We start from the raw sequence: 25,669 nt of genomic DNA on the forward strand, positions 1-25,669 counted from the left end.
GAGACAGCGGCGGAGAAGAAACCAAGATGGCGTGGGCGGGGCCAGACGCCGTGTCTCTGGCCGCGCGACTGTTCCTCTGGTCCGCTCTCGCTTTAGCCGCCTTCTTAACCGCCGAGGAGGGCATCCCCGCAACCAGCACACCTTCCCCCGTGCAGCGGTACAGGTCCCGACAGGGTAGAGGTAGTCCTACAGGTACGGACGGGGTTCGGATTAGCGGAGCGGTGAGCACGAGCAGCCTCCTTGATCACATCCGGCCGGAAGTCCAGCGATACCATAATCTTATAGTTGCGTTCCTGTGAATAAGATGACAAAGGTATTTTAAAGATGAGGAAGAACACCTTATCCCAATCTTCTTGAGACAGGTTTTCACCTAAATTTCGTTCCCAGTCTCGGACATAGAAAGGGCGATCCAGAAATGTGTGCGATAGTAGAATACTGTACATTTTAGATAATGCATGAGGACATTTTGTGTCAGAAAGGCACAACTCCTGAAACTGTGTTAGGTCCCTGCAAAGACTTAATCGATTCAACCCTTTATAAAAATTACGTAGCTGAAAGTATTGAAGCTATTCACCTGCCTTTGGGTGAGAACGAGAGCTAAGCTCACCCAGAGTTTTCAAGCCTATGTCCATGCATGAATGACAGATGAGCGAAGGATGTGGTGGTTGCCAGCAGAGGTAACTTTTATCTGACATACCTGGTGGAAACCCTTGGTTAACCAATATTGGCGCCAGTGGCCCTGGGCGTGAAAATACATTGTATGTTGTGATAACCTTGTCCCATACATATAACAAAGATTAAATCAATAACATAACCTGTGTTGAACGTGTAACATATAAAACACAATAGTGCAGCGCAATTCATAAAACATCCATATTAAATATACAGTATAATGAGATTTAAATATATATAAAAGAATGTCCCATGTGCATAAAAACACAGCATATATCCTAAACGGTGCAGTGAAAAATCAAGCGGAAAATCCAGTGATGATGATCCCTCCACCACCAAAAATGGCCTCTCACCTAATTTACCCGACCTAAAACAGGTCACACAGCCGTAGTAAGCAGATCACCAGGTATAAAACACCCTCTCTGAATACCGTCCTTGGATCCACTTCCAATGATGCTTAATAATCTACCATATAAAAAACACAGAGAAACAGCGATCTAATTCTCTCTGAATGTTTATTAATAAAAAAATTAAGAAATGCAATTATTTTCAGCCACACTTAGATCCGAGTGCATATGCGTGCAAAGATATCAAACCAACAAGATGGCCGCGGGTGACGTCATACGTATCTCCTGGGGTCCCCGGGGGTCAGGAGTCACATATGATGTCACCCGTGGCCAGCTAGCTGCTTGTTCCATGTGTGCTCACAATAAGACTCCACGAAACCTTCCAGTGGGCCTCCTACAACCCATACCCAATGGAGAGAGGCACTGGACCCACCTGTCTAAGGGTTTCATTGTGGAGTTACTTAACTCCCAGGCAACACAGTTATCCTTATGGTGATTGACCGGTTCGCAAAGATGTGTCATTGTATTCCACTTAAGAAGTTGCCCACTTCTAAGGAACTGGCTTCTATTTTTTCTCATGAGATCTTTCGCTTACATGGGCTACCCAAGGTGATAGTCTCAGACAGGGGTAGTCAGTTTGTGTCCCGGTTCTGGAAAGCCTTTTGTGCACAGTTGGGAATACAGCTTGCAGTCTAATGGGGCAGCAGAATGAGCCAATCAGTCCTTGAAACAATTCCTACATTGCTGTCAGGTCACCTAAGTCCAGGTGGCAGATGCACCCTGTTGGGGTCAGGAGTGCACCGCAAGGTAGTGGACCCTACGGTTGACTGCTGTGGATGGAACTCTAAGTGGTTCAGGAAGGCAGGTCTACTAAATCAACAACACAGATCCCACTGGGAGCTAGAGCATAAGATTTCCCAGGATGCAGAGTCTAAGAGCCAGCAGGTGTTCACCAGAGCCTCTAGTGGTGAGGATGGACTGCACTGCAACTGGCTCCAGGTCGTGGCCCCCAGGTTCTCCCAGCTCACACTCACAGTAGGCTACAGGAGGACAGCGAGGAAGCAGCAATCCAGGACAACAAGGGATAGTAAGGGGATAAGCCAAAGGTCAGGGCGACTAGCAGACAGGATTAGACAGAGAACACGCCAAAAGGTCAGGGTCACAAGCAACCAGGAATAGTCAAGAACACGCAAAGATCAATAAACAGTATCAAACGTAGGACACAGAGCAATGAGCACACAGAAGCCAAATCACAATAGTCGATCAGCAGGTCTGGCTTGCAGTGCACAGGTTAATATAGAGTTCCCTGATAGGGGCTGAGTCTGAGACATGCTTTGAGGAGAGATTATTTAAGCAGCCAGGTGAGAGTGGCTGGCCTCTAAAGGTGAACACATGGAGGAGAGGTAAGCTGACAGACAAACATTACAGCATAACCATGACAGTTGCTATATTTGTGACCATCATCACAACTGGTCAGACCTATTACCATGGGCAGAGTTTGCTCACAACAGTGCCTTGAATTCTGCTTCCCGATTGTCCGTGTTTATGGTGAATTATGGTTTCCAACCTTCCATGTTGTCTGACTTGTTTGTTCCTCAGAGCATCTCCGTGATCTTTGTTCCACCTGGGCACAAGTGCAGGAGGCTTTGTGACATGCTAATGATAGTTACTAGACATGTGCAATCCGTTTTGTAACGAATTGTAATTCAGCTGAATTTTGCATCTTTCGGACAGTCGGATGCACTTGAATGTCCGAATAAAAAAATAACGAATTTCAACTAACTAAATAAATTATAGCGAATATAATGAATGAATTCGACATGATTTGGTAATTTGTTAAAGATTTAATGAAACAAAAGGTCAACTCCAAAGTAAATCTTACAGTCCAATCAGCTGATTAATTTTGTGCTGGAGGTTGGATTACTGGCAAAGTGAATTCCTGAGAACTGAGTGAGAAGGGTGTTTTATTATACTTGAGCAGAGGAGAAGAGATATTGTCATTGTGTGTGTTAATAGATTCAATAAACAAACGACTTTCCAAACTACGAATCATTATCACAAATATATACACATACATAAATATCGAATTTCAAATAATACGAAAGAAATTATAGTGAATATAACAAATTAATTCAACATGATTCGAGATTCAGTATAACGAAAATCGTCAATCTATGAATAATAAAAAATGATCCGAAAACGAATTAACATAACATAACGAATATAGCGGAACGAAATTATGTATTTTACGAATGACTGAAACTAGACGCCTGCCTACACCTTCCTACCAGGTTGAGGACAGGGTCTGGCTGTCATCTCGCAACCTTCGACTTCGCTTTCCCTCACTGAAATTCGCACCTCGGTTTATTGGGCCTTTCCATATTCTTTGCAGGATTAACCCAGTGGTTTACGCATTAGACTTTCCTTCTAATATGCGTATTTCTAGTGTATTTCATGTCTCCTTATTAAAAACTTTGGTCTGCAAGTGCTTTACCACCTCGGTGCCACATCCTCACCCTGCACAGGTGGAGAACCATGAGGAGTATGAAGTACAGTCCATTGTTGACTCCCGTAGGTTCCTTGGATGCATACAGTACCTGGTGCATTGGAAAGGGTAGGTCTGGAGGAACGCTCTTGGGTCTCATGCTCGAACGTACATGCCCCTGTCCTCCTCTGTGACATTTTCCCCTCAAGCCTGCTGGTCCCTCGAGGGGGAGGGGTCATTGAGGAGGGGGTACTGTCAGAGCTGGGCTCAGCCCTTCCTTCTCTGAGCTGGCCACTTAGCTGTCAGCTAATTTCTAGCTCCTATCTCTCCACAGTTACTCAGCTGATATCCTGCTCATCAGTCCTGCTTACTTAAGCCATCCAGTCCAGAGGAGCTCTGCCTTTGCCTTGGTCAACATCACAGAAACTATCTACTGTGATCTTGTTCAAGACTTGCTTTGCTGACATCCCTTCTGGCTCCAGATCCTGCTTGTTGTTCAACTACATTGATCCCTGACTTCTGACTTGACTGACTATCCGTTCCGGTTGAACTTTGGCTATGTTTTGACTCTGTTTGTTCTTTTTACTATTAAACAAGTGTGATTTAACTGTACTTCTGTTTGGCCTGATTTCATGGTTTCTGACAAGGACTAATAGTTGTCCTGTGGACAGATTCTCCCACCTGAGCTGTGGATCTCTGCAGCTCCTCCAGAGTTACCATGGACCTCTTGGCTGCTTCTCTGATTAATGCTCTCCTTGCCCGGCCTGTCAGTTTAGGTGGACGACCATGTCTTGGTGGGTTTACAGTTGTGTCATACTCTTTACATTTTCAGATGATGGATTGAACAGTGCTCCGTGAGATGTTCAAAGCTTGGGATATTTTTTTTATAACCTAACCCTGCTTTAAACTTCTCCACAACTTTATCCCTTACCTTTCTGTTATGTTCCTTGGCCTTTAAGATGCTGTTTGTTCACTAAGGTTCTCTAATCTATTAACCTCCTCCACTCCCTGTCCCTCTCCTGCACTCCACTCAGGGGCGGATCTGGGGGGGGGGGGCAACTGGACAATTGCTCCCCCCAAGAAAATAATGAGCAGGTGAGTCGGCGGGTGACTGAGCAGGCCGGTGGGTGAGAGAGTGGATGGGCAGGCTGGTGAGCAGGCCGGTGAGTGAGCAATCATGCCTGCGGGCGGGTGTGTGACTGAAAGAGCAGGCAGGTGTTGTCAGGAAGCCGCTCCCCTTCTGAATATGTGACTGAAGGGACGTTGCGTCACGGTCATCTTTATACACCCACCTGAGTCTTGCTTTTCACAGTTATTTTTAACAGTAAACTCAACTTATATTTCACTAAATAAGTCAAAAGAGGTGAATACCGCGCTAGTCTAGTAAATCTATAATGCAAAAAATAAAATAAAAATTCCACAGACCCTGCACCCTCTACCTACCCTGGGAGTGCCCATTTTGGTGGTTACCTGTTCTGCAGGCTGCCTCGGTGCTTGGCAGCTATGCACTGTGGCTCTTTCTGCGGACCCTGATGCCGTTTTACTGGCCCGCTGATGCAGACGTGAGTTGGACGCCTAGCCTTCAAATTTAATTATAATTATTCAATTATTTTGCTAATTTTTACCTAATTTATATATTAAATACATTTTTTCTTTTCATACATTTTGTAGAATTATGCCATGATGTATGCTCCTGATGAGCGGTTGGAATACCGCGAAACGCGTAGAGCTTTTAGCTATTATCATCTACCCCAATCATGGAAAATCAAGATTCATATGATCTTTTTTGATTCATTAATTATTATTCAGACATTTTTAATTGATTTATTTATTATTCAGTTACCATGGTTATCTTGGCCATTTTGGGTTCAACCACAGCAAAATAATGTATATACATGCATACTGTTTTTTTTTTTTTTTGTGTTTTATGAGAATGCTTTTTGGATTGTAAATTATTGTGAAATATTAGTCCATGACTCATTGTATGGAGGCTGTATGCCCAGAGCATTTTAGAGGTTGATGCCCAAAATGTTTGTATGACTTATCATGGACTATACAAAATAAATATTCATTGCAGTCACTTGACTTATTCTCTTACTGATGTGTGCTTCATTTAAAGTCCCAATTCTGTTCTCTCCTCTCAAAATAAAAATTACTAAGCAGCTGCTAGAGGTGAGATACACACAAAATATTTCACTAAATAAGCTGAGCTGTTAAAAATAGCTGTGAAAAGCAAAACTCTGGTGGGTGTATAAAGATGTCTGCTTGACGACTTCTAACTCTAGGCTTACTGCTGACAAGTGGGGGTGTACCAAGATAGCTGCAATGCTACATCACTTTGGTTGCATATTCTGATGAGTAGCGACTTTCTGACATCATCTCTCACCCTGCATCACCACAGCTCAGCATCTGACAAAACACCTCCATCACTGTGAAGGCATTGGCAACAGAGAGATTACATCATCTCTCACTGCCCACCCTTACTCTGGGACACAGCCACTGGCAAGTGACAATCCGCATCTTGTGGCAGGCAACATTGGCAAGTGACAATCCACATCTTGTGGCAGGGGATGTGGCAAGTGACATGGCAAGTGACAATCCGCATTTGGTGGCAGCCAACAGTGGCAAATGACAAGCTGAATCTGGTGGCAGGCGACGGTAGCAAGTGACACACTGGTGGCTCCCACTGATTCTACATTATGGTGAGTTAAACTATTTAATTGTATATTACAATGTAATAATAGAAATAATGCTTTAATCATCCTGACACCATATCAACCATGATGATTGAAGCGCCAACACCAGCCATTGCCCCGACAAATGGCCTTAAAAATTTTCTGGCAGTGTCCCTCCCTAGACTAGGCTCTGGATCCGCTCCTGACTCCACTGAAGATATTGAAGTACAGATCTTGCTCCATTAGCTGTGTCAACCCCCAGTGCTACCGGGGGAATGACAACTGTGATCCAGAGAGTGATGTAATACATGTCGATCCTTGGTTCATTCACCAGGGGGAGGATCAAGTGCATGTCTATTAAGATCCCTTTGATCCACCAACTGACACCCGCAATGCCAGGGAGAAAAGATGGATGAGTTACTCTTCTGGCTCATTCAGTTGTATGTGTAAATTTGACCTTGAACTACCGAGCTCTCTAAAAAACAGGGTATGCAATATTTTAGATTTACCTGGTTGATAAACAATTATAAAAAAAGTTATGACCACATAGCGCTACCCCCCGCAGGAGCCACTTGAATATTGTTGATTCTTTACTCTGCCTTCTTAACCCCAAGAACAGACTCAACCCCCCCCCCCCCCCCCAATACACCTGACAGTAGTGTACTGTAAATACCACAGCAAAAGACACAGGTTATGATGAAATCAGAAATTAATCTTTACTGTGCGCTTGCTTAAAAGAGAACAAAACAAATGATCACAGTAATATAAAACAGTAAGCAGGTATGAGGTATAACAAGACAAGAGTTTTAGGAAAAAATCAACAAGGTCAACTTCACTTGCTCTTAGAGCATCCCTTTAAGTGAAATGGCCCCCAAGAGCAGAGGTAAACACATGAGACTAGCAAGTTAAGAAATGTACTGTTAACTTCAATTAGGCATCCAACAACCCCAAACAAATTGGGCTATATGAGTCCAGGCAGAAGGAGGGTAAAAGAACGACTTTATCTTTGTCTGTCAATCCTCTCCCTTCCTCATCCAGCATCACAATCCCAGCAGGCGAGCTTACCTTCAAAACCTGACCCAGTGCAACGAATCAACCACCAATGTGGATCCACCTGTAATTGAGTAGTGTCCTAAACTCAGTTAGGGCCCTTAAGATCTTGTGCTACTTTACGGTGGTTCACTTGTTGATCTCTTTAAATGAGGTGAACATAGTACATCCAAAAGGCTTGACAGCAACTAGCATTGTAATCCTATGGTGTAGTAGACAAGTATTTTCACTGCCAGACAGAGTGTAACAGCATCACGGTTCCATGTTAATAATTGAGGCAGGGCAGCAAGGATAAATCAGAGTTTTGGCTTATTAAGGATGGGGGCGAAAACCCACTCACCAACTCCTGTGTCCAAAGGCCGCAGGTGAAATTACTGTGGTGCTGGTCCCTGCAAGTGCCCGATTGACACCTCTTCACAGGGCCTCGCACACAGATCGGGATGTCTAGGAATGCATGCAGAGTCCTCTTTTGATCCCATATGTCTGCCGCCAACTTCCTTGCTGTGGCAGATGTGTCCCCCCTGGTCAAAGCCCGCCGCCTCCTGTCAACACGTCCAGACTCTTTCCTGCCTCGTGGTAGCTCTGCCCCTTCTATGTGGTTAAACTTCTCCCATGGAGCAGTGCTTCTTGGAATGTGTAGTTCTTTGTGTGTTCATTTCAATTAAGCAGTCTGTGCTGGGAACCCCATCTTCAAGAGTTCTCTGCACCTCACAAAGTTCTTTGCATCTCTTCCAGTCCTCCCTTGATTGGCCCACTCACCTCTGCCTATGGAAAACTAGATGAAAGGGCAGAGTGGGCTGTCTTGCCTTGAACAAGTCTGTGAGAAGAAAAAAGGGGGAGGGGGGGGGGTCCCCCGTGCAAGCTGTATCTTTGTTCATTAAGAGTGCTGGTCAGCTTGGCAATGTAATGAACCTACCACTACAACCATAATAAATACATTACCTTGCCAAAAATGTGGATCAAGGTAACAGAATTACGTTATATACAGTATGATGCTTTATCCCAGCTCCCACTTCCCAGACTGAAGTTAAAATATTTTGTTGTGGCCTTTTATTATTTCTAAAAATCCTGATAGCTCATAATGGTGATCACATTATTCTGCATATTAGTGAAACACTGAAACAATTTGATTTTATTTTTGATCATATTTTATTGTATAATATGTATCCCTAAAATATCACTGATATGATTGTTGTTTTTCCTCTACTAGGTGAGACAGAACCAGAAAAAATTCAAGAAAATGTAAGGAAAGCTAACAAAAATGGATATACCCTATACTGTCTTGGCTTTGGTTATGGGGTTGATTATGGATTTCTTGAGAAGATGGCATTGGAAAATTCAGGCATTGCCCGTCGAATTTATGAGGATTCAGATGCAACCGTGCAGATGCAGGTTAGTTTTTCCATGGAGCTCTATCCACAGTTTGATTCTCAAAATGCCTTTTACACTGCATATATTTTAGGCTTGTTATATTTCACAAAATAAAATACATACATAAAATAAATGTTTCTTTACTTGCATAATAGGGATTTTATACAGAAATTGCAAACCCAACATTGGTTGATATTAAAATGCAATATCCTGAGAATACCATTGCAAACGTTACCCAGAACAGCTTCAACCATTACTTTGATGGCAGTGAAATTGTGGTTGCAGGACGAATAATCGATAATGATTTGAACTTCTTCTCTGTGGATATACAGGCAGAAGGGGTATGTATAAATGCTGTCCTGTTAAAAGTGCCATGTCTAAGAAAGCATATTATTGTAGACTAAGCCAATCCATTCCATGCTACCACTAAGCTTTGAAAAATAATTTGAAGTTTTCTATAGTTTCTATGCAGAGCTGTACTAGATTTGGCTCCTTTCAGTTTTAGTAAATCAACCATTTCACCAATGGAATCTGTACTCTAGCACATGTAATTATCCCCCCATCATCAATATTAGCAATGAGATCTGCACAGCGGTACACATAGTTAACTCACCAGTATGTACTCCTCAAACCCCATTTTCCATGTCACCAACGATATCTGTAGAGCAACACATGCATCCCTCTCCCCATCATGCATGGCACCAATGAGATCTGCACTGCAACATAAACACCTTGTTTTTAGCTATCCATGTCACCAGATCTGCAATGCACACGCCGACATTGGCCAGGTTCAACAATATTAGTTATTTCAGAAAGGAAAAAACAACAGGAGTGGGACTTTTCAGGTGCTAATCATCAAATAAAAATAAATAGTGAATAAACGAACAACAATAAATAAGCTTTATCTTTAACAAATATTTTATTTTTTGCCCAAAAAGCCAAGTATACAATTATAAAAGAGCTCAGTAGTGCATTATTAGGGACATTGCTGACAAGTACACCCCCAGAATAACATAGATTTAACACAAGTACATGATTGTGCAACATCCCATAATACAATGTTTGGATTCAACAGGTTGGTCTGCTTCTTCAGAAGGTTTGTTAAAGATACAACTTAATTTTTGTTCATGTATTTAATATTTATTTTTCATTTGATGATTAGCACCTAAAAAGTCCCAGTTTTTTGGTCTTTTCCTTTCTGTTCATTTTGGTAGGGATATGATGCTATGCTAGTTAATTTAAATTGTCTTTTTTATCGGTCCTAAACCCTTTCTGTACCTGCACTAATATTGTTTCCAGTGCATGTCAAATAATATTTGTGTTTTTACATTGTAAGGCATTTCACAAACTGACAAAAAGAATGAAGTAAAAAGAGTTAAAATGCCACACCACTCCTAGGAGGTTCAGGTATAATTTTATTCCATTAAAGGTCAGGGGCACAATTCAAAAAGTAGGCAAAGTGTTTCGGGGGTCTAAGTGTCCCCTTCATCAGGGCTTGACTGGTGAACAATATAGTGAAAAAATCAACCAGCGCTAAAACAATTGAAACCGTAAAAGTAAATATAGATAGAAAAAATGCAGCTAGAATACTGTAGGTCAAATTACCAAATCCCACATATCAAAATAAAATATCTCAGTACAGCGCAAATACATAAAACTCTTTACAGTGAAATGCTAAATGCATAAATAAAAGTCCATATTAGTGAATGATACAATATACAGTGATCAGGAAAGATCAAAAAGAGTCCACTTGTGCAGTGTGTCTTTAATCAATATATCCAGTGACGATGTGATCCCTTCACCAATGAACTAGTTGGACTCTCACCTCATCGAATGGACCCCTGATAAATCAGATAGGTCAAAAACACATGTTCCCATCAAGGGTGAAGTATAAGGCTACAGCAAACCAAACGGAAGTATTTCCAGATAGAATCTCCTCAATGTCATCAGGTCAGGAAAATGTCATATATGAAAAAGAACAAGCAGATCTAGTGCTCTCCGTTTGATAACGATTTATTAAAATAAATAAATAAAAACAAATTTCCACTCACATTTCTAGGCACTGATCTCCAGTGCCGAGTGCAAAGCAGGAAATAACATGCATGGATCAGTGTGTCAGCCGGCGGATGACGTCACGACGCGAGTCACGTGGTCCGTACGCGTTGCGTCCCAGGGAGTGGGCGGGACTTCATCAGCGGTGACGGAATGACGTCGGACGGCCGCTTTATACCAACACACTAAATTTAAACCAATAAACGGCGGAGTTATGCGCAAGGCAAGTGCCGCTACTAGCGTGACACCGGAACATACATCTGTGATCGCTCCATACACAGGGGGAGAGGAAAGGGCATATAGAAAACTTTATGAGCGCCAAAAAAAACATATTTAAAACAAAATTAAAATCAACACCAGAGAGAAGCGCACGTCAAGTCCGCTGATTGGCAACAGAAAATCACCCACTAAGAGTTCTCGCATAAAACATGCAGAGAAACGAATGAGACGTTGCCCAAACGGACAGCAGAAAGCCTTAAGCGAATCTCCCGGTAGGTCGCATGACCAATGATAAGAACTAACGAATATACCCGCAAATGTCGCTGACGTCATCAGAAAGCTACACTGATCCATACATGAAGAATAAACAAACAAACATAACTATAATTAAACTTAAACATACACCATACATGTAAGGAAAAAATCAAAAAATATATACAAAAAATAAATATAAATAAAAAAATATCACAATGAATAATTAAAAAATCAGATACTATAAAGTAAAACAATTATCTGTCCGAAATGAAACAATTTAAATCAAATTCCACATTTAAACCGCCCGGGGCAAGAACCCGTGTTTCATGGATCCAATAGGATTCGCGTTTGCTTAATTGGCGTATGAAGTTACCTCCACGCCAATGCTTGGTGACCTTCTCAATCCCCCAAAAGCTCAAACTCCTGGGATTCTGGGAATGCACCAATTTAAAATGGCGAGACACATTATGAGTCTTCAGGCCCTTTTTAATATTATTTACGTGTTCACCCAATCTCACATGTAGGGGTCTGGAGGTTCTACCGATATATTGGAGACCACATCCACATTGTAACATATATACCACCCCTATAGTGGAACAAGTGATAAGTTTATCGATCTTGTATTCCTTATTATTACTAGTGGCTATGAAGGATTTTCTCCTTTTCATATTGCATCTAGAGTGCCTACATGCCGTACATCTACCACACGCATAAAAGCCGGATAGAAAAGAGAAAAGCCTGCTTTCAGTTTGTACAGGGGGATCAATAACACTCGGTGCTATTTGGTCACGCAATGATGGAGCCTTTTTATATATGAAAGAAGGACGTGCGGGTAACAATGGACCCAGCACTCGATCTTGTTTCAGTATAAACCAGTTTTTGGCCACAACTTTTTCAAATTTTTTATACTGTACGTTATAATCAAGGACCATTCGAAATTTAACCCCTTCCACACCTGATTCTTTTGCCTTATCTTTAATCAGAAGGGACCTATCCATCTGCTGAACCCTAGATATTTCATGTTCAAGAGTAGATGGATCATAACCCTTTTCCCGGAACCTAGAGGACAATGTGTGGGCCTGATCCACAAAATCATCCATATAGGAACAATTACGCCTTAGTCTAACGTACTGTCCCCTGGGGATATTGCACAACCAAGACTTATGGTGGCAACTCCCCAGGGGAATGTACGAATTCCGATCAGTTGGCTTAAAGTGATTTTTCAATACTAGCCCATCATTTACTTTGGTGATCTCTAGGTCAAGAAACACCAACCGTTCTTGGCTAATATTCCACGATAACTGGATGTTTTTGTCGTTAACATTCATAGTACTGACAAATTCATCCAATCCTCGCCGATCACCATCCCATATTAAAATGAGATCATCAATGAATCTATTGTAGCAGATTAATTCCTTGGGGCGATTCCGAAAAACAACTTCCTCCTCCCAGTGGGCCATAAATAAATTGGCCACACTGGGAGCAAACTTAGCCCCCATGGCAACCCCCCTTACTTGTAAATAAAACTGATGATTGAACCAAAAATAATTCCTAGATAAACAGAAATTCAAGCATTTGAGAATATATTTTTTATGACACTCCGATAGATCGGAGTAAGTGGACATAGCCCACTGAACTGAGGCTCGCGCATCACTGTGTCCTATAATAGTATACAGTGAGCCGACATCGGCAGTCGCAAGAAAACAGGAGGCAGTGATATCCAATGACTCAAGAGTTTGAATAATGTGTTTAGTGTCTTTAAGGAATGCTTTGGTTTTAAATACCAGGGGTTGTAGAAAAGTGTCAATGTACTGACCCACTCTAGAGGAGATAGAGTCAATACCGTTAACAATAGGCCTGCCAGGCGGATTAACACAGTCCTTATGGATTTTTGGCAGGCTGTATATAATGGGGGTACGGCAAAATAATGGGTCAAGATAAGATCCCTCTTTTTTATTGAGAATATTTTTATGTTTCCCTTCTTCTATTAGCCAATGTAATTCATCCTTATACTGTAACATAGGATCTTTGTTCAAGATATGATATGTGTCAGTATCACTGACAAGTTTATTCATTTCGGACATATAATTAGTTCTATTCAAGATCACCAATCCCCCCCCTTTATCCGCGGGGCGTATGACTATGTCATCCCTGCTCCTAAGGGATTCAATTCCCAATTTAATAAACTGGGGGTCCTTTACTTTGCGTACTTTAAGATTGTCTAGATCATTTATAACAACATTCTTAAAAACCTCCAAAAACTTGTTATCGGTGTTTAGGGGGTTAAACGTGGATTTATTACGGAGATTTGAGTGATGATCCTCAAATATTTTCACCTGTCTAGCAGGGTTGGATAGAAAATATTTTTTCATGTTCAAATTCCTAACAAACTTTTGGATGTTAACATATGTATGGAATTTACTAAAATTCCTAACCGGAGCGAATTTTAGACCCCTATCTAAAACTTTTAACTCATTATCGCTTAATGGACATCCACTTAAGTTGTATATGCCTGCCCCTATTGGGGTTTTTGTTTTTTGAATTCTCCTGCCCCCTCTCCTTCCTCTCTCTCTTTTCTTTTTCGGACCTGATTGCCCGACTGGGGGGTTCCGTACGGTTGCTGTCTCCACCACTCCTGATGGATAGGTGGAGGTGCAAATGGTGGATGGATGGGCTGGTGGATAGGGGGCTGCACATAAGGGCCCCTTCCGGGTCCACTCTGTGCACCCAAAAAATCCCCTCCCTCACCGGCTCCTCCATATTGTAATGGTGCATACCTATTAGACACAGGTAGAGTGTATCTCGGTTGACCACCATAAGGAACCCTCTGATGGGAACCATAATCAGACTGATACCCACCCTGTCTGCTAGGAGAATGGTAACCATAATAGTATTGAGACTCATTAACAGGGCCTGCCCTGGAGTCAGAATTCCTGTCACGGTTACCATTACCTCTACCTCTTTTCTTTCCGTAATTATTACGGGGTCCCCTATTATAAGTACCTCCCCTCGGTGCACTACTCCTAGTATTAACGGGATCTGGCACCAGATTTTCCGGAATAAAGGGGCCTAAGGAACCAAGTGGTGGTATAGGGGCCATAGCATCAACCTCAATAGGAGTATCATGGTGGATATCTCCCTCGGTTTGATTCATTTTTTGCCATTTAAAGACATTACCCCCATTGAAGTCATCTGAGTCTCTTATGAACTTTTTCTTTTTCTTATTTTGGACCTCAAAGTCCCACTTTGCCATTTTGTCCTTTAGTTCAACAGAGAGTCTAATGAAATCAGGAGTGTCTTTAAATGATTCAATGGAATGTTTAATCTCATTGATCTGACTATCTAGAATGGTCATTTTTCTTTGTTTACGTTTCAGCAAAAATTCCATTAATTCTAGACCTTTATTAAGAAAAAAGTTTTCCCATTCCAACATGGAATCCCTATCCAGGAGTCCATCGTTAGGAGGAACGTCCCATCTTAAACGACGTGGTATTAGTCTAGCTGAAATATATTGCTGGAAAGAGACAATATCCCACCAAGCTTTAACCTTTTTCTCAAAAACATGACCAAGTTTTCTAAAGGCCAAAACCACATCCGGGGTTTGTTCAGAAATAGGGGTACGTGAAAAAACATCACTTAATTTAACCTCTCTATTTTCCAAATATTGAAATACATCCATATTAGCTGCTGAAATTGTAGTAAATTGGTGCAAAAAATATAGTGAAAAAATCAACCAGCGCTAAAACAATTGAAACCGTAAAAGTAAATATAGATAGAAAAAATGCAGCTAGAATACTGTAGGTCAAATTACCAAATCCCACATATCAAAATAAAATATCTCAGTACAGCGCAAATACATAAAACTCTTTACAGTGAAATGCTAAATGCATAAATAAAAGTCCATATTAGTGAATGATACAATATACAGTGATCAGGAAAGATCAAAAAGAGTCCACTTGTGCAGTGTGTCTTTAATCAATATATCCAGTGACGATGTGATCCCTTCACCAATGAACTAGTTGGACTCTCACCTCATCGAATGGACCCCTGATAAATCAGATAGGTCAAAAACACATGTTCCCATCAAGGGTGAAGTATAAGGCTACAGCAAACCAAACGGAAGTATTTCCAGATAGAATCTCCTCAATGTCATCAGGTCAGGAAAATGTCATATATGAAAAAGAACAAGCAGATCTAGTGCTCTCCGTTTGATAACGATTTATTAAAATAAATAAATAAAAACAAATTTCCACTCACATTTCTAGGCACTGATCTCCAGTGCCGAGTGCAAAGCAGGAAATAACATGCATGGATCAGTGTGTCAGCCGGCGGATGACGTCACGACGCGAGTCACGTGGTCCGTACGCGTTGCGTCCCAGGGAGTGGGCGGGACTTCATCAGCGGTGACGGAATGACGTCGGACGGCCGCTTTATACCAACACACTAAATTTAAACCAATAAACGGCGGAGTTATGCGCAAGGCAAGTGCCGCTACTAGCGTGACACCGGAACATACATCTGTGATCGCTCCATACACAGGGGGAGAGGAAAGGGCATATAGAAAACTTTATGAGCGCCAAAAAAAACATATTTAAAACAAAATTAAAATCAACACCAGAGAGAAGCGCACGTCAAGTCCGCTGATTGGCAACAGAAAATCACCCACTAAGAGTTCTCGCATAAAACATGCAGAGAAACGAATGAGACGTTGCCCAAACGGACAGCAGAAAGCCTTAAGCGAATCTCCCGGTAGGTCGCATGACCAATGATAAGAACTAACGAATATACCCGCAAATGTCGCTGACGTCATCAGAAAGCTACACTGATCCATACATGAAGAATAAACAAACAAACATAACTATAATTAAACTTAAACATACACCATACATGTAAGGAAAAAATCAAAAAATATATACAAAAAATAAATATAAATAAAAAAATATCACAATGAATAATTAAAAAATCAGATACTATAAAGTAAAACAATTATCTGTCCGAAATGAAACAATTTAAATCAAATTCCACATTTAAACCGCCCGGGGCAAGAACCCGTGTTTCATGGATCCAATAGGATTCGCGTTTGCTTAATTGGCGTATGAAGTTACCTCCACGCCAATGCTTGGTGACCTTCTCAATCCCCCAAAAGCTCAAACTCCTGGGATTCTGGGAATGCACCAATTTAAAATGGCGAGACACATTATGAGTCTTCAGGCCCTTTTTAATATTATTTACGTGTTCACCCAATCTCACATGTAGGGGTCTGGAGGTTCTACCGATATATTGGAGACCACATCCACATTGTAACATATATACCACCCCTATAGTGGAACAAGTGATAAGTTTATCGATCTTGTATTCCTTATTATTACTAGTGGCTATGAAGGATTTTCTCCTTTTCATATTGCATCTAGAGTGCCTACATGCCGTACATCTACCACACGCATAAAAGCCGGATAGAAAAGAGAAAAGCCTGCTTTCAGTTTGTACAGGGGGATCAATAACACTCGGTGCTATTTGGTCACGCAATGATGGAGCCTTTTTATATATGAAAGAAGGACGTGCGGGTAACAATGGACCCAGCACTCGATCTTGTTTCAGTATAAACCAGTTTTTGGCCACAACTTTTTCAAATTTTTTATACTGTACGTTATAATCAAGGACCATTCGAAATTTAACCCCTTCCACACCTGATTCTTTTGCCTTATCTTTAATCAGAAGGGACCTATCCATCTGCTGAACCCTAGATATTTCATGTTCAAGAGTAGATGGATCATAACCCTTTTCCCGGAACCTAGAGGACAATGTGTGGGCCTGATCCACAAAATCATCCATATAGGAACAATTACGCCTTAGTCTAACGTACTGTCCCCTGGGGATATTGCACAACCAAGACTTATGGTGGCAACTCCCCAGGGGAATGTACGAATTCCGATCAGTTGGCTTAAAGTGATTTTTCAATACTAGCCCATCATTTACTTTGGTGATCTCTAGGTCAAGAAACACCAACCGTTCTTGGCTAATATTCCACGATAACTGGATGTTTTTGTCGTTAACATTCATAGTACTGACAAATTCATCCAATCCTCGCCGATCACCATCCCATATTAAAATGAGATCATCAATGAATCTATTGTAGCAGATTAATTCCTTGGGGCGATTCCGAAAAACAACTTCCTCCTCCCAGTGGGCCATAAATAAATTGGCCACACTGGGAGCAAACTTAGCCCCCATGGCAACCCCCCTTACTTGTAAATAAAACTGATGATTGAACCAAAAATAATTCCTAGATAAACAGAAATTCAAGCATTTGAGAATATATTTTTTATGACACTCCGATAGATCGGAGTAAGTGGACATAGCCCACTGAACTGAGGCTCGCGCATCACTGTGTCCTATAATAGTATACAGTGAGCCGACATCGGCAGTCGCAAGAAAACAGGAGGCAGTGATATCCAATGACTCAAGAGTTTGAATAATGTGTTTAGTGTCTTTAAGGAATGCTTTGGTTTTAAATACCAGGGGTTGTAGAAAAGTGTCAATGTACTGACCCACTCTAGAGGAGATAGAGTCAATACCGTTAACAATAGGCCTGCCAGGCGGATTAACACAGTCCTTATGGATTTTTGGCAGGCTGTATATAATGGGGGTACGGCAAAATAATGGGTCAAGATAAGATCCCTCTTTTTTATTGAGAATATTTTTATGTTTCCCTTCTTCTATTAGCCAATGTAATTCATCCTTATACTGTAACATAGGATCTTTGTTCAAGATATGATATGTGTCAGTATCACTGACAAGTTTATTCATTTCGGACATATAATTAGTTCTATTCAAGATCACCAATCCCCCCCCTTTATCCGCGGGGCGTATGACTATGTCATCCCTGCTCCTAAGGGATTCAATTCCCAATTTAATAAACTGGGGGTCCTTTACTTTGCGTACTTTAAGATTGTCTAGATCATTTATAACAACATTCTTAAAAACCTCCAAAAACTTGTTATCGGTGTTTAGGGGGTTAAACGTGGATTTATTACGGAGATTTGAGTGATGATCCTCAAATATTTTCACCTGTCTAGCAGGGTTGGATAGAAAATATTTTTTCATGTTCAAATTCCTAACAAACTTTTGGATGTTAACATATGTATGGAATTTACTAAAATTCCTAACCGGAGCGAATTTTAGACCCCTATCTAAAACTTTTAACTCATTATCGCTTAATATATATATATATATATATATATATATAAGCAATATATTTCAGCTAGACTAATACCACGTCGTTTAAGATGGGACGTTCCTCCTAACGATGGACTCCTGGATAGGGATTCCATGTTGGAATGGGAAAACTTTTTTCTTAATAAAGGTCTAGAATTAATGGAATTTTTGCTGAAACGTAAACAAAGAAAAATGACCATTCTAGATAGTCAGATCAATGAGATTAAACATTCCATTGAATCATTTAAAGACACTCCTGATTTCATTAGACTCTCTGTTGAACTAAAGGACAAAATGGCAAAGTGGGACTTTGAGGTCCAAAATAAGAAAAAGAAAAAGTTCATAAGAGACTCAGATGACTTCAATGGGGGTAATGTCTTTAAATGGCAAAAAATGAATCAAACCGAGGGAGATATCCACCATGATACTCCTATTGAGGTTGATGCTATGGCCCCTATACCACCACTTGGTTCCTTAGGCCCCTTTATTCCGGAAAATCTGGTGCCAGATCCCGTTAATACTAGGAGTAGTGCACCGAGGGGAGGTACTTATAATAGGGGACCCCGTAATAATTACGGAAAGAAAAGAGGTAGAGGTAATGGTAACCGTGACAGGAATTCTGACTCCAGGGCAGGCCCTGTTAATGAGTCTCAATACTATTATGGTTACCATTCTCCTAGCAGACAGGGTGGGTATCAGTCTGATTATGGTTCCCATCAGAGGGTTCCTTATGGTGGTCAACCGAGATACACTCTACCTGTGTCTAATAGGTATGCACCATTACAATATGGAGGAGCCGGTGAGGGAGGGGATTTTTTGGGTGCACAGAGTGGACCCGGAAGGGGCCCTTATGTGCAGCCCCCTATCCACCAGCCCATCCATCCACCATTTGCACCTCCACCTATCCATCAGGAGTGGTGGAGACAGCAACCGTACGGAACCCCCCAGTCGGGCAATCAGGTCCGAAAAAGAAAAGAGAGAGAGGAAGGAGAGGGGGCAGGAGAATTCAAAAAACAAAAACCCCAATAGGGGCAGGCATATACAACTTAAGTGGATGTCCATTAAGCGATAATGAGTTAAAAGTTTTAGATAGGGGTCTAAAATTCGCTCCGGTTAGGAATTTTAGTAAATTCCATACATATGTTAACATCCAAAAGTTTGTTAGGAATTTGAACATGAAAAAATATTTTCTATCCAACCCTGCTAGACAGGTGAAAATATTTGAGGATCATCACTCAAATCTCCGTAATAAATCCACGTTTAACCCCCTAAACACCGATAACAAGTTTTTGGAGGTTTTTAAGAATGTTGTTATAAATGATCTAGACAATCTTAAAGTACGCAAAGTAAAGGACCCCCAGTTTATTAAATTGGGAATTGAATCCCTTAGGAGCAGGGATGACATAGTCATACGCCCCGCGGATAAAGGGGGGGGATTGGTGATCTTGAATAGAACTAATTATATGTCCGAAATGAATAAACTTGTCAGTGATACTGACACATATCATATCTTGAACAAAGATCCTATGTTACAGTATAAGGATGAATTACATTGGCTAATAGAAGAAGGGAAACATAAAAATATTCTCAATAAAAAAGAGGGATCTTATCTTGACCCATTATTTTGCCGTACCCCCATTATATACAGCCTGCCAAAAATCCATAAGGACTGTGTTAATCCGCCTGGCAGGCCTATTGTTAACGGTATTGACTCTATCTCCTCTAGAGTGGGTCAGTACATTGACACTTTTCTACAACCCCTGGTATTTAAAACCAAAGCATTCCTTAAAGACACTAAACACATTATTCAAACTCTTGAGTCATTGGATATCACTGCCTCCTGTTTTCTTGCGACTGCCGATGTCGGCTCACTGTATACTATTATAGGACACAGTGATGCGCGAGCCTCAGTTCAGTGGGCTATGTCCACTTACTCCGATCTATCGGAGTGTCATAAAAAATATATTCTCAAATGCTTGAATTTCTGTTTATCTAGGAATTATTTTTGGTTCAATCATCAGTTTTATTTACAAGTAAGGGGGGTTGCCATGGGGGCTAAGTTTGCTCCCAGTGTGGCCAATTTATTTATGGCCCACTGGGAGGAGGAAGTTGTTTTTCGGAATCGCCCCAAGGAATTAATCTGCTACAATAGATTCATTGATGATCTCATTTTAATATGGGATGGTGATCGGCGAGGATTGGATGAATTTGTCAGTACTATGAATGTTAACGACAAAAACATCCAGTTATCGTGGAATATTAGCCAAGAACGGTTGGTGTTTCTTGACCTAGAGATCACCAAAGTAAATGATGGGCTAGTATTGAAAAATCACTTTAAGCCAACTGATCGGAATTCGTACATTCCCCTGGGGAGTTGCCACCATAAGTCTTGGTTGTGCAATATCCCCAGGGGACAGTACGTTAGACTAAGGCGTAATTGTTCCTATATGGATGATTTTGTGGATCAGGCCCACACATTGTCCTCTAGGTTCCGGGAAAAGGGTTATGATCCATCTACTCTTGAACATGAAATATCTAGGGTTCAGCAGATGGATAGGTCCCTTCTGATTAAAGATAAGGCAAAAGAATCAGGTGTGGAAGGGGTTAAATTTCGAATGGTCCTTGATTATAACGTACAGTATAAAAAATTTGAAAAAGTTGTGGCCAAAAACTGGTTTATACTGAAACAAGATCGAGTGCTGGGTCCATTGTTACCCGCACGTCCTTCTTTCATATATAAAAAGGCTCCATCATTGCGTGACCAAATAGCACCGAGTGTTATTGATCCCCCTGTACAAACTGAAAGCAGGCTTTTCTCTTTTCTATCCGGCTTTTATGCGTGTGGTAGATGTACGGCATGTAGGCACTCTAGATGCAATATGAAAAGGAGAAAATCCTTCATAGCCACTAGTAATAATAAGGAATACAAGATCGATAAACTTATCACTTGTTCCACTATAGGGGTGGTATATATGTTACAATGTGGATGTGGTCTCCAATATATCGGTAGAACCTCCAGACCCCTACATGTGAGATTGGGTGAACACGTAAATAATATTAAAAAGGGCCTGAAGACTCATAATGTGTCTCGCCATTTTAAATTGGTGCATTCCCAGAATCCCAGGAGTTTGAGCTTTTGGGGGATTGAGAAGGTCACCAAGCATTGGCGTGGAGGTAACTTCATACGCCAATTAAGCAAACGCGAATCCTATTGGATCCATGAAACACGGGTTCTTGCCCCGGGCGGTTTAAATGTGGAATTTGATTTAAATTGTTTCATTTCGGACAGATAATTGTTTTACTTTATAGTATCTGATTTTTTAATTATTCATTGTGATATTTTTTTATTTATATTTATTTTTTGTATATATTTTTTGATTTTTTCCTTACATGTATGGTGTATGTTTAAGTTTAATTATAGTTATGTTTGTTTGTTTATTCTTCATGTATGGATCAGTGTAGCTTTCTGATGACGTCAGCGACATTTGCGGGTATATTCGTTAGTTCTTATCATTGGTCATGCGACCTACCGGGAGATTCGCTTAAGGCTTTCTGCTGTCCGTTTGGGCAACGTCTCATTCGTTTCTCTGCATGTTTTATGCGAGAACTCTTAGTGGGTGATTTTCTGTTGCCAATCAGCGGACTTGACGTGCGCTTCTCTCTGGTGTTGATTTTAATTTTGTTTTAAATATGTTTTTTTTGGCGCTCATAAAGTTTTCTATATGCCCTTTCCTCTCCCCCTGTGTATGGAGCGATCACAGATGTATGTTCCGGTGTCACGCTAGTAGCGGCACTTGCCTTGCGCATAACTCCGCCGTTTATTGGTTTAAATTTAGTGTGTTGGTATAAAGCGGCCGTCCGACGTCATTCCGTCACCGCTGATGAAGTCCCGCCCACTCCCTGGGACGCAACGCGTACGGACCACGTGACTCGCGTCGTGACGTCATCCGCCGGCTGACACACTGATCCATGCATGTTATTTCCTGCTTTGCACTCGGCACTGGAGATCAGTGCCTAGAAATGTGAGTGGAAATTTGTTTTTATTTATTTATTTTAATAAATCGTTATCAAACGGAGAGCACTAGATCTGCTTGTTCTTTTTCATATATGACATTTTCCTGACCTGATGACATTGAGGAGATTCTATCTGGAAATACTTCCGTTTGGTTTGCTGTAGCCTTATACTTCACCCTTGATGGGAACATGTGTTTTTGACCTATCTGATTTATCAGGGGTCCATTCGATGAGGTGAGAGTCCAACTAGTTCATTGGTGAAGGGATCACATCGTCACTGGATATATTGATTAAAGACACACTGCACAAGTGGACTCTTTTTGATCTTTCCTGATCACTGTATATTGTATCATTCACTAATATGGACTTTTATTTATGCATTTAGCATTTCACTGTAAAGAGTTTTATGTATTTGCGCTGTACTGAGATATTTTATTTTGATATGTGGGATTTGGTAATTTGACCTACAGTATTCTAGCTGCATTTTTTCTATCTATATTTACTTTTACGGTTTCAATTGTTTTAGCGCTGGTTGATTTTTTCACTATATTTTTTGCACCAATTTACTACAATTTCAGCAGCTAATATGGATGTATTTCAATATTTGGAAAATAGAGAGGTTAAATTAAGTGATGTTTTTTCACGTACCCCTATTTCTGAACAAACCCCGGATGTGGTTTTGGCCTTTAGAAAACTTGGTCATGTTTTTGAGAAAAAGGTTAAAGCTTGGTGGGATATTGTCTCTTTCCAGCAATATATTTCAGCTAGACTAATACCACGTCGTTTAAGATGGGACGTTCCTCCTAACGATGGACTCCTGGATAGGGATTCCATGTTGGAATGGGAAAACTTTTTTCTTAATAAAGGTCTAGAATTAATGGAATTTTTGCTGAAACGTAAACAAAGAAAAATGACCATTCTAGATAGTCAGATCAATGAGATTAAACATTCCATTGAATCATTTAAAGACACTCCTGATTTCATTAGACTCTCTGTTGAACTAAAGGACAAAATGGCAAAGTGGGACTTTGAGGTCCAAAATAAGAAAAAGAAAAAGTTCATAAGAGACTCAGATGACTTCAATGGGGGTAATGTCTTTAAATGGCAAAAAATGAATCAAACCGAGGGAGATATCCACCATGATACTCCTATTGAGGTTGATGCTATGGCCCCTATACCACCACTTGGTTCCTTAGGCCCCTTTATTCCGGAAAATCTGGTGCCAGATCCCGTTAATACTAGGAGTAGTGCACCGAGGGGAGGTACTTATAATAGGGGACCCCGTAATAATTACGGAAAGAAAAGAGGTAGAGGTAATGGTAACCGTGACAGGAATTCTGACTCCAGGGCAGGCCCTGTTAATGAGTCTCAATACTATTATGGTTACCATTCTCCTAGCAGACAGGGTGGGTATCAGTCTGATTATGGTTCCCATCAGAGGGTTCCTTATGGTGGTCAACCGAGATACACTCTACCTGTGTCTAATAGGTATGCACCATTACAATATGGAGGAGCCGGTGAGGGAGGGGATTTTTTGGGTGCACAGAGTGGACCCGGAAGGGGCCCTTATGTGCAGCCCCCTATCCACCAGCCCATCCATCCACCATTTGCACCTCCACCTATCCATCAGGAGTGGTGGAGACAGCAACCGTACGGAACCCCCCAGTCGGGCAATCAGGTCCGAAAAAGAAAAGAGAGAGAGGAAGGAGAGGGGGCAGGAGAATTCAAAAAACAAAAACCCCAATAGGGGCAGGCATATACAACTTAAGTGGATGTCCATTAAGCGATAATGAGTTAAAAGTTTTAGATAGGGGTCTAAAATTCGCTCCGGTTAGGAATTTTAGTAAATTCCATACATATGTTAACATCCAAAAGTTTGTTAGGAATTTGAACATGAAAAAATATTTTCTATCCAACCCTGCTAGACAGGTGAAAATATTTGAGGATCATCACTCAAATCTCCGTAATAAATCCACGTTTAACCCCCTAAACACCGATAACAAGTTTTTGGAGGTTTTTAAGAATGTTGTTATAAATGATCTAGACAATCTTAAAGTACGCAAAGTAAAGGACCCCCAGTTTATTAAATTGGGAATTGAATCCCTTAGGAGCAGGGATGACATAGTCATACGCCCCGCGGATAAAGGGGGGGGATTGGTGATCTTGAATAGAACTAATTATATGTCCGAAATGAATAAACTTGTCAGTGATACTGACACATATCATATCTTGAACAAAGATCCTATGTTACAGTATAAGGATGAATTACATTGGCTAATAGAAGAAGGGAAACATAAAAATATTCTCAATAAAAAAGAGGGATCTTATCTTGACCCATTATTTTGCCGTACCCCCATTATATACAGCCTGCCAAAAATCCATAAGGACTGTGTTAATCCGCCTGGCAGGCCTATTGTTAACGGTATTGACTCTATCTCCTCTAGAGTGGGTCAGTACATTGACACTTTTCTACAACCCCTGGTATTTAAAACCAAAGCATTCCTTAAAGACACTAAACACATTATTCAAACTCTTGAGTCATTGGATATCACTGCCTCCTGTTTTCTTGCGACTGCCGATGTCGGCTCACTGTATACTATTATAGGACACAGTGATGCGCGAGCCTCAGTTCAGTGGGCTATGTCCACTTACTCCGATCTATCGGAGTGTCATAAAAAATATATTCTCAAATGCTTGAATTTCTGTTTATCTAGGAATTATTTTTGGTTCAATCATCAGTTTTATTTACAAGTAAGGGGGGTTGCCATGGGGGCTAAGTTTGCTCCCAGTGTGGCCAATTTATTTATGGCCCACTGGGAGGAGGAAGTTGTTTTTCGGAATCGCCCCAAGGAATTAATCTGCTACAATAGATTCATTGATGATCTCATTTTAATATGGGATGGTGATCGGCGAGGATTGGATGAATTTGTCAGTACTATGAATGTTAACGACAAAAACATCCAGTTATCGTGGAATATTAGCCAAGAACGGTTGGTGTTTCTTGACCTAGAGATCACCAAAGTAAATGATGGGCTAGTATTGAAAAATCACTTTAAGCCAACTGATCGGAATTCGTACATTCCCCTGGGGAGTTGCCACCATAAGTCTTGGTTGTGCAATATCCCCAGGGGACAGTACGTTAGACTAAGGCGTAATTGTTCCTATATGGATGATTTTGTGGATCAGGCCCACACATTGTCCTCTAGGTTCCGGGAAAAGGGTTATGATCCATCTACTCTTGAACATGAAATATCTAGGGTTCAGCAGATGGATAGGTCCCTTCTGATTAAAGATAAGGCAAAAGAATCAGGTGT

General features: G+C 41.0%; 1 protein-coding gene across 4 annotated transcripts in view; it reads left to right on the plus strand.

The window, feature by feature from the left end:
- Positions 1-25,669, plus strand: part of LOC143927811 (inter-alpha-trypsin inhibitor heavy chain H3-like) — a 227,823-nt gene that overhangs the window by 122,531 nt on the left and 79,623 nt on the right. For all 4 annotated transcript variants that reach the window (XM_077452193.1, XM_077452195.1, XM_077452196.1 and 1 more), the window contains 2 exons: positions 8,440-8,621; positions 8,756-8,941. In XM_077452193.1, the coding sequence (XP_077308319.1) occupies positions 8,440-8,621; positions 8,756-8,941 (368 nt within the window). The remainder of the gene's footprint in view (positions 1-8,439; positions 8,622-8,755; positions 8,942-25,669) is intronic.

This window comes from Lithobates pipiens, unplaced genomic scaffold (assembly GCF_037356315.1).
Source record: "Lithobates pipiens isolate NorthernLeopardFrog02 unplaced genomic scaffold, aLitPip1_a1.2 Scaffold_23, whole genome shotgun sequence".
Lineage (NCBI taxonomy): Eukaryota > Metazoa > Chordata > Amphibia > Anura > Ranidae > Lithobates > Lithobates pipiens.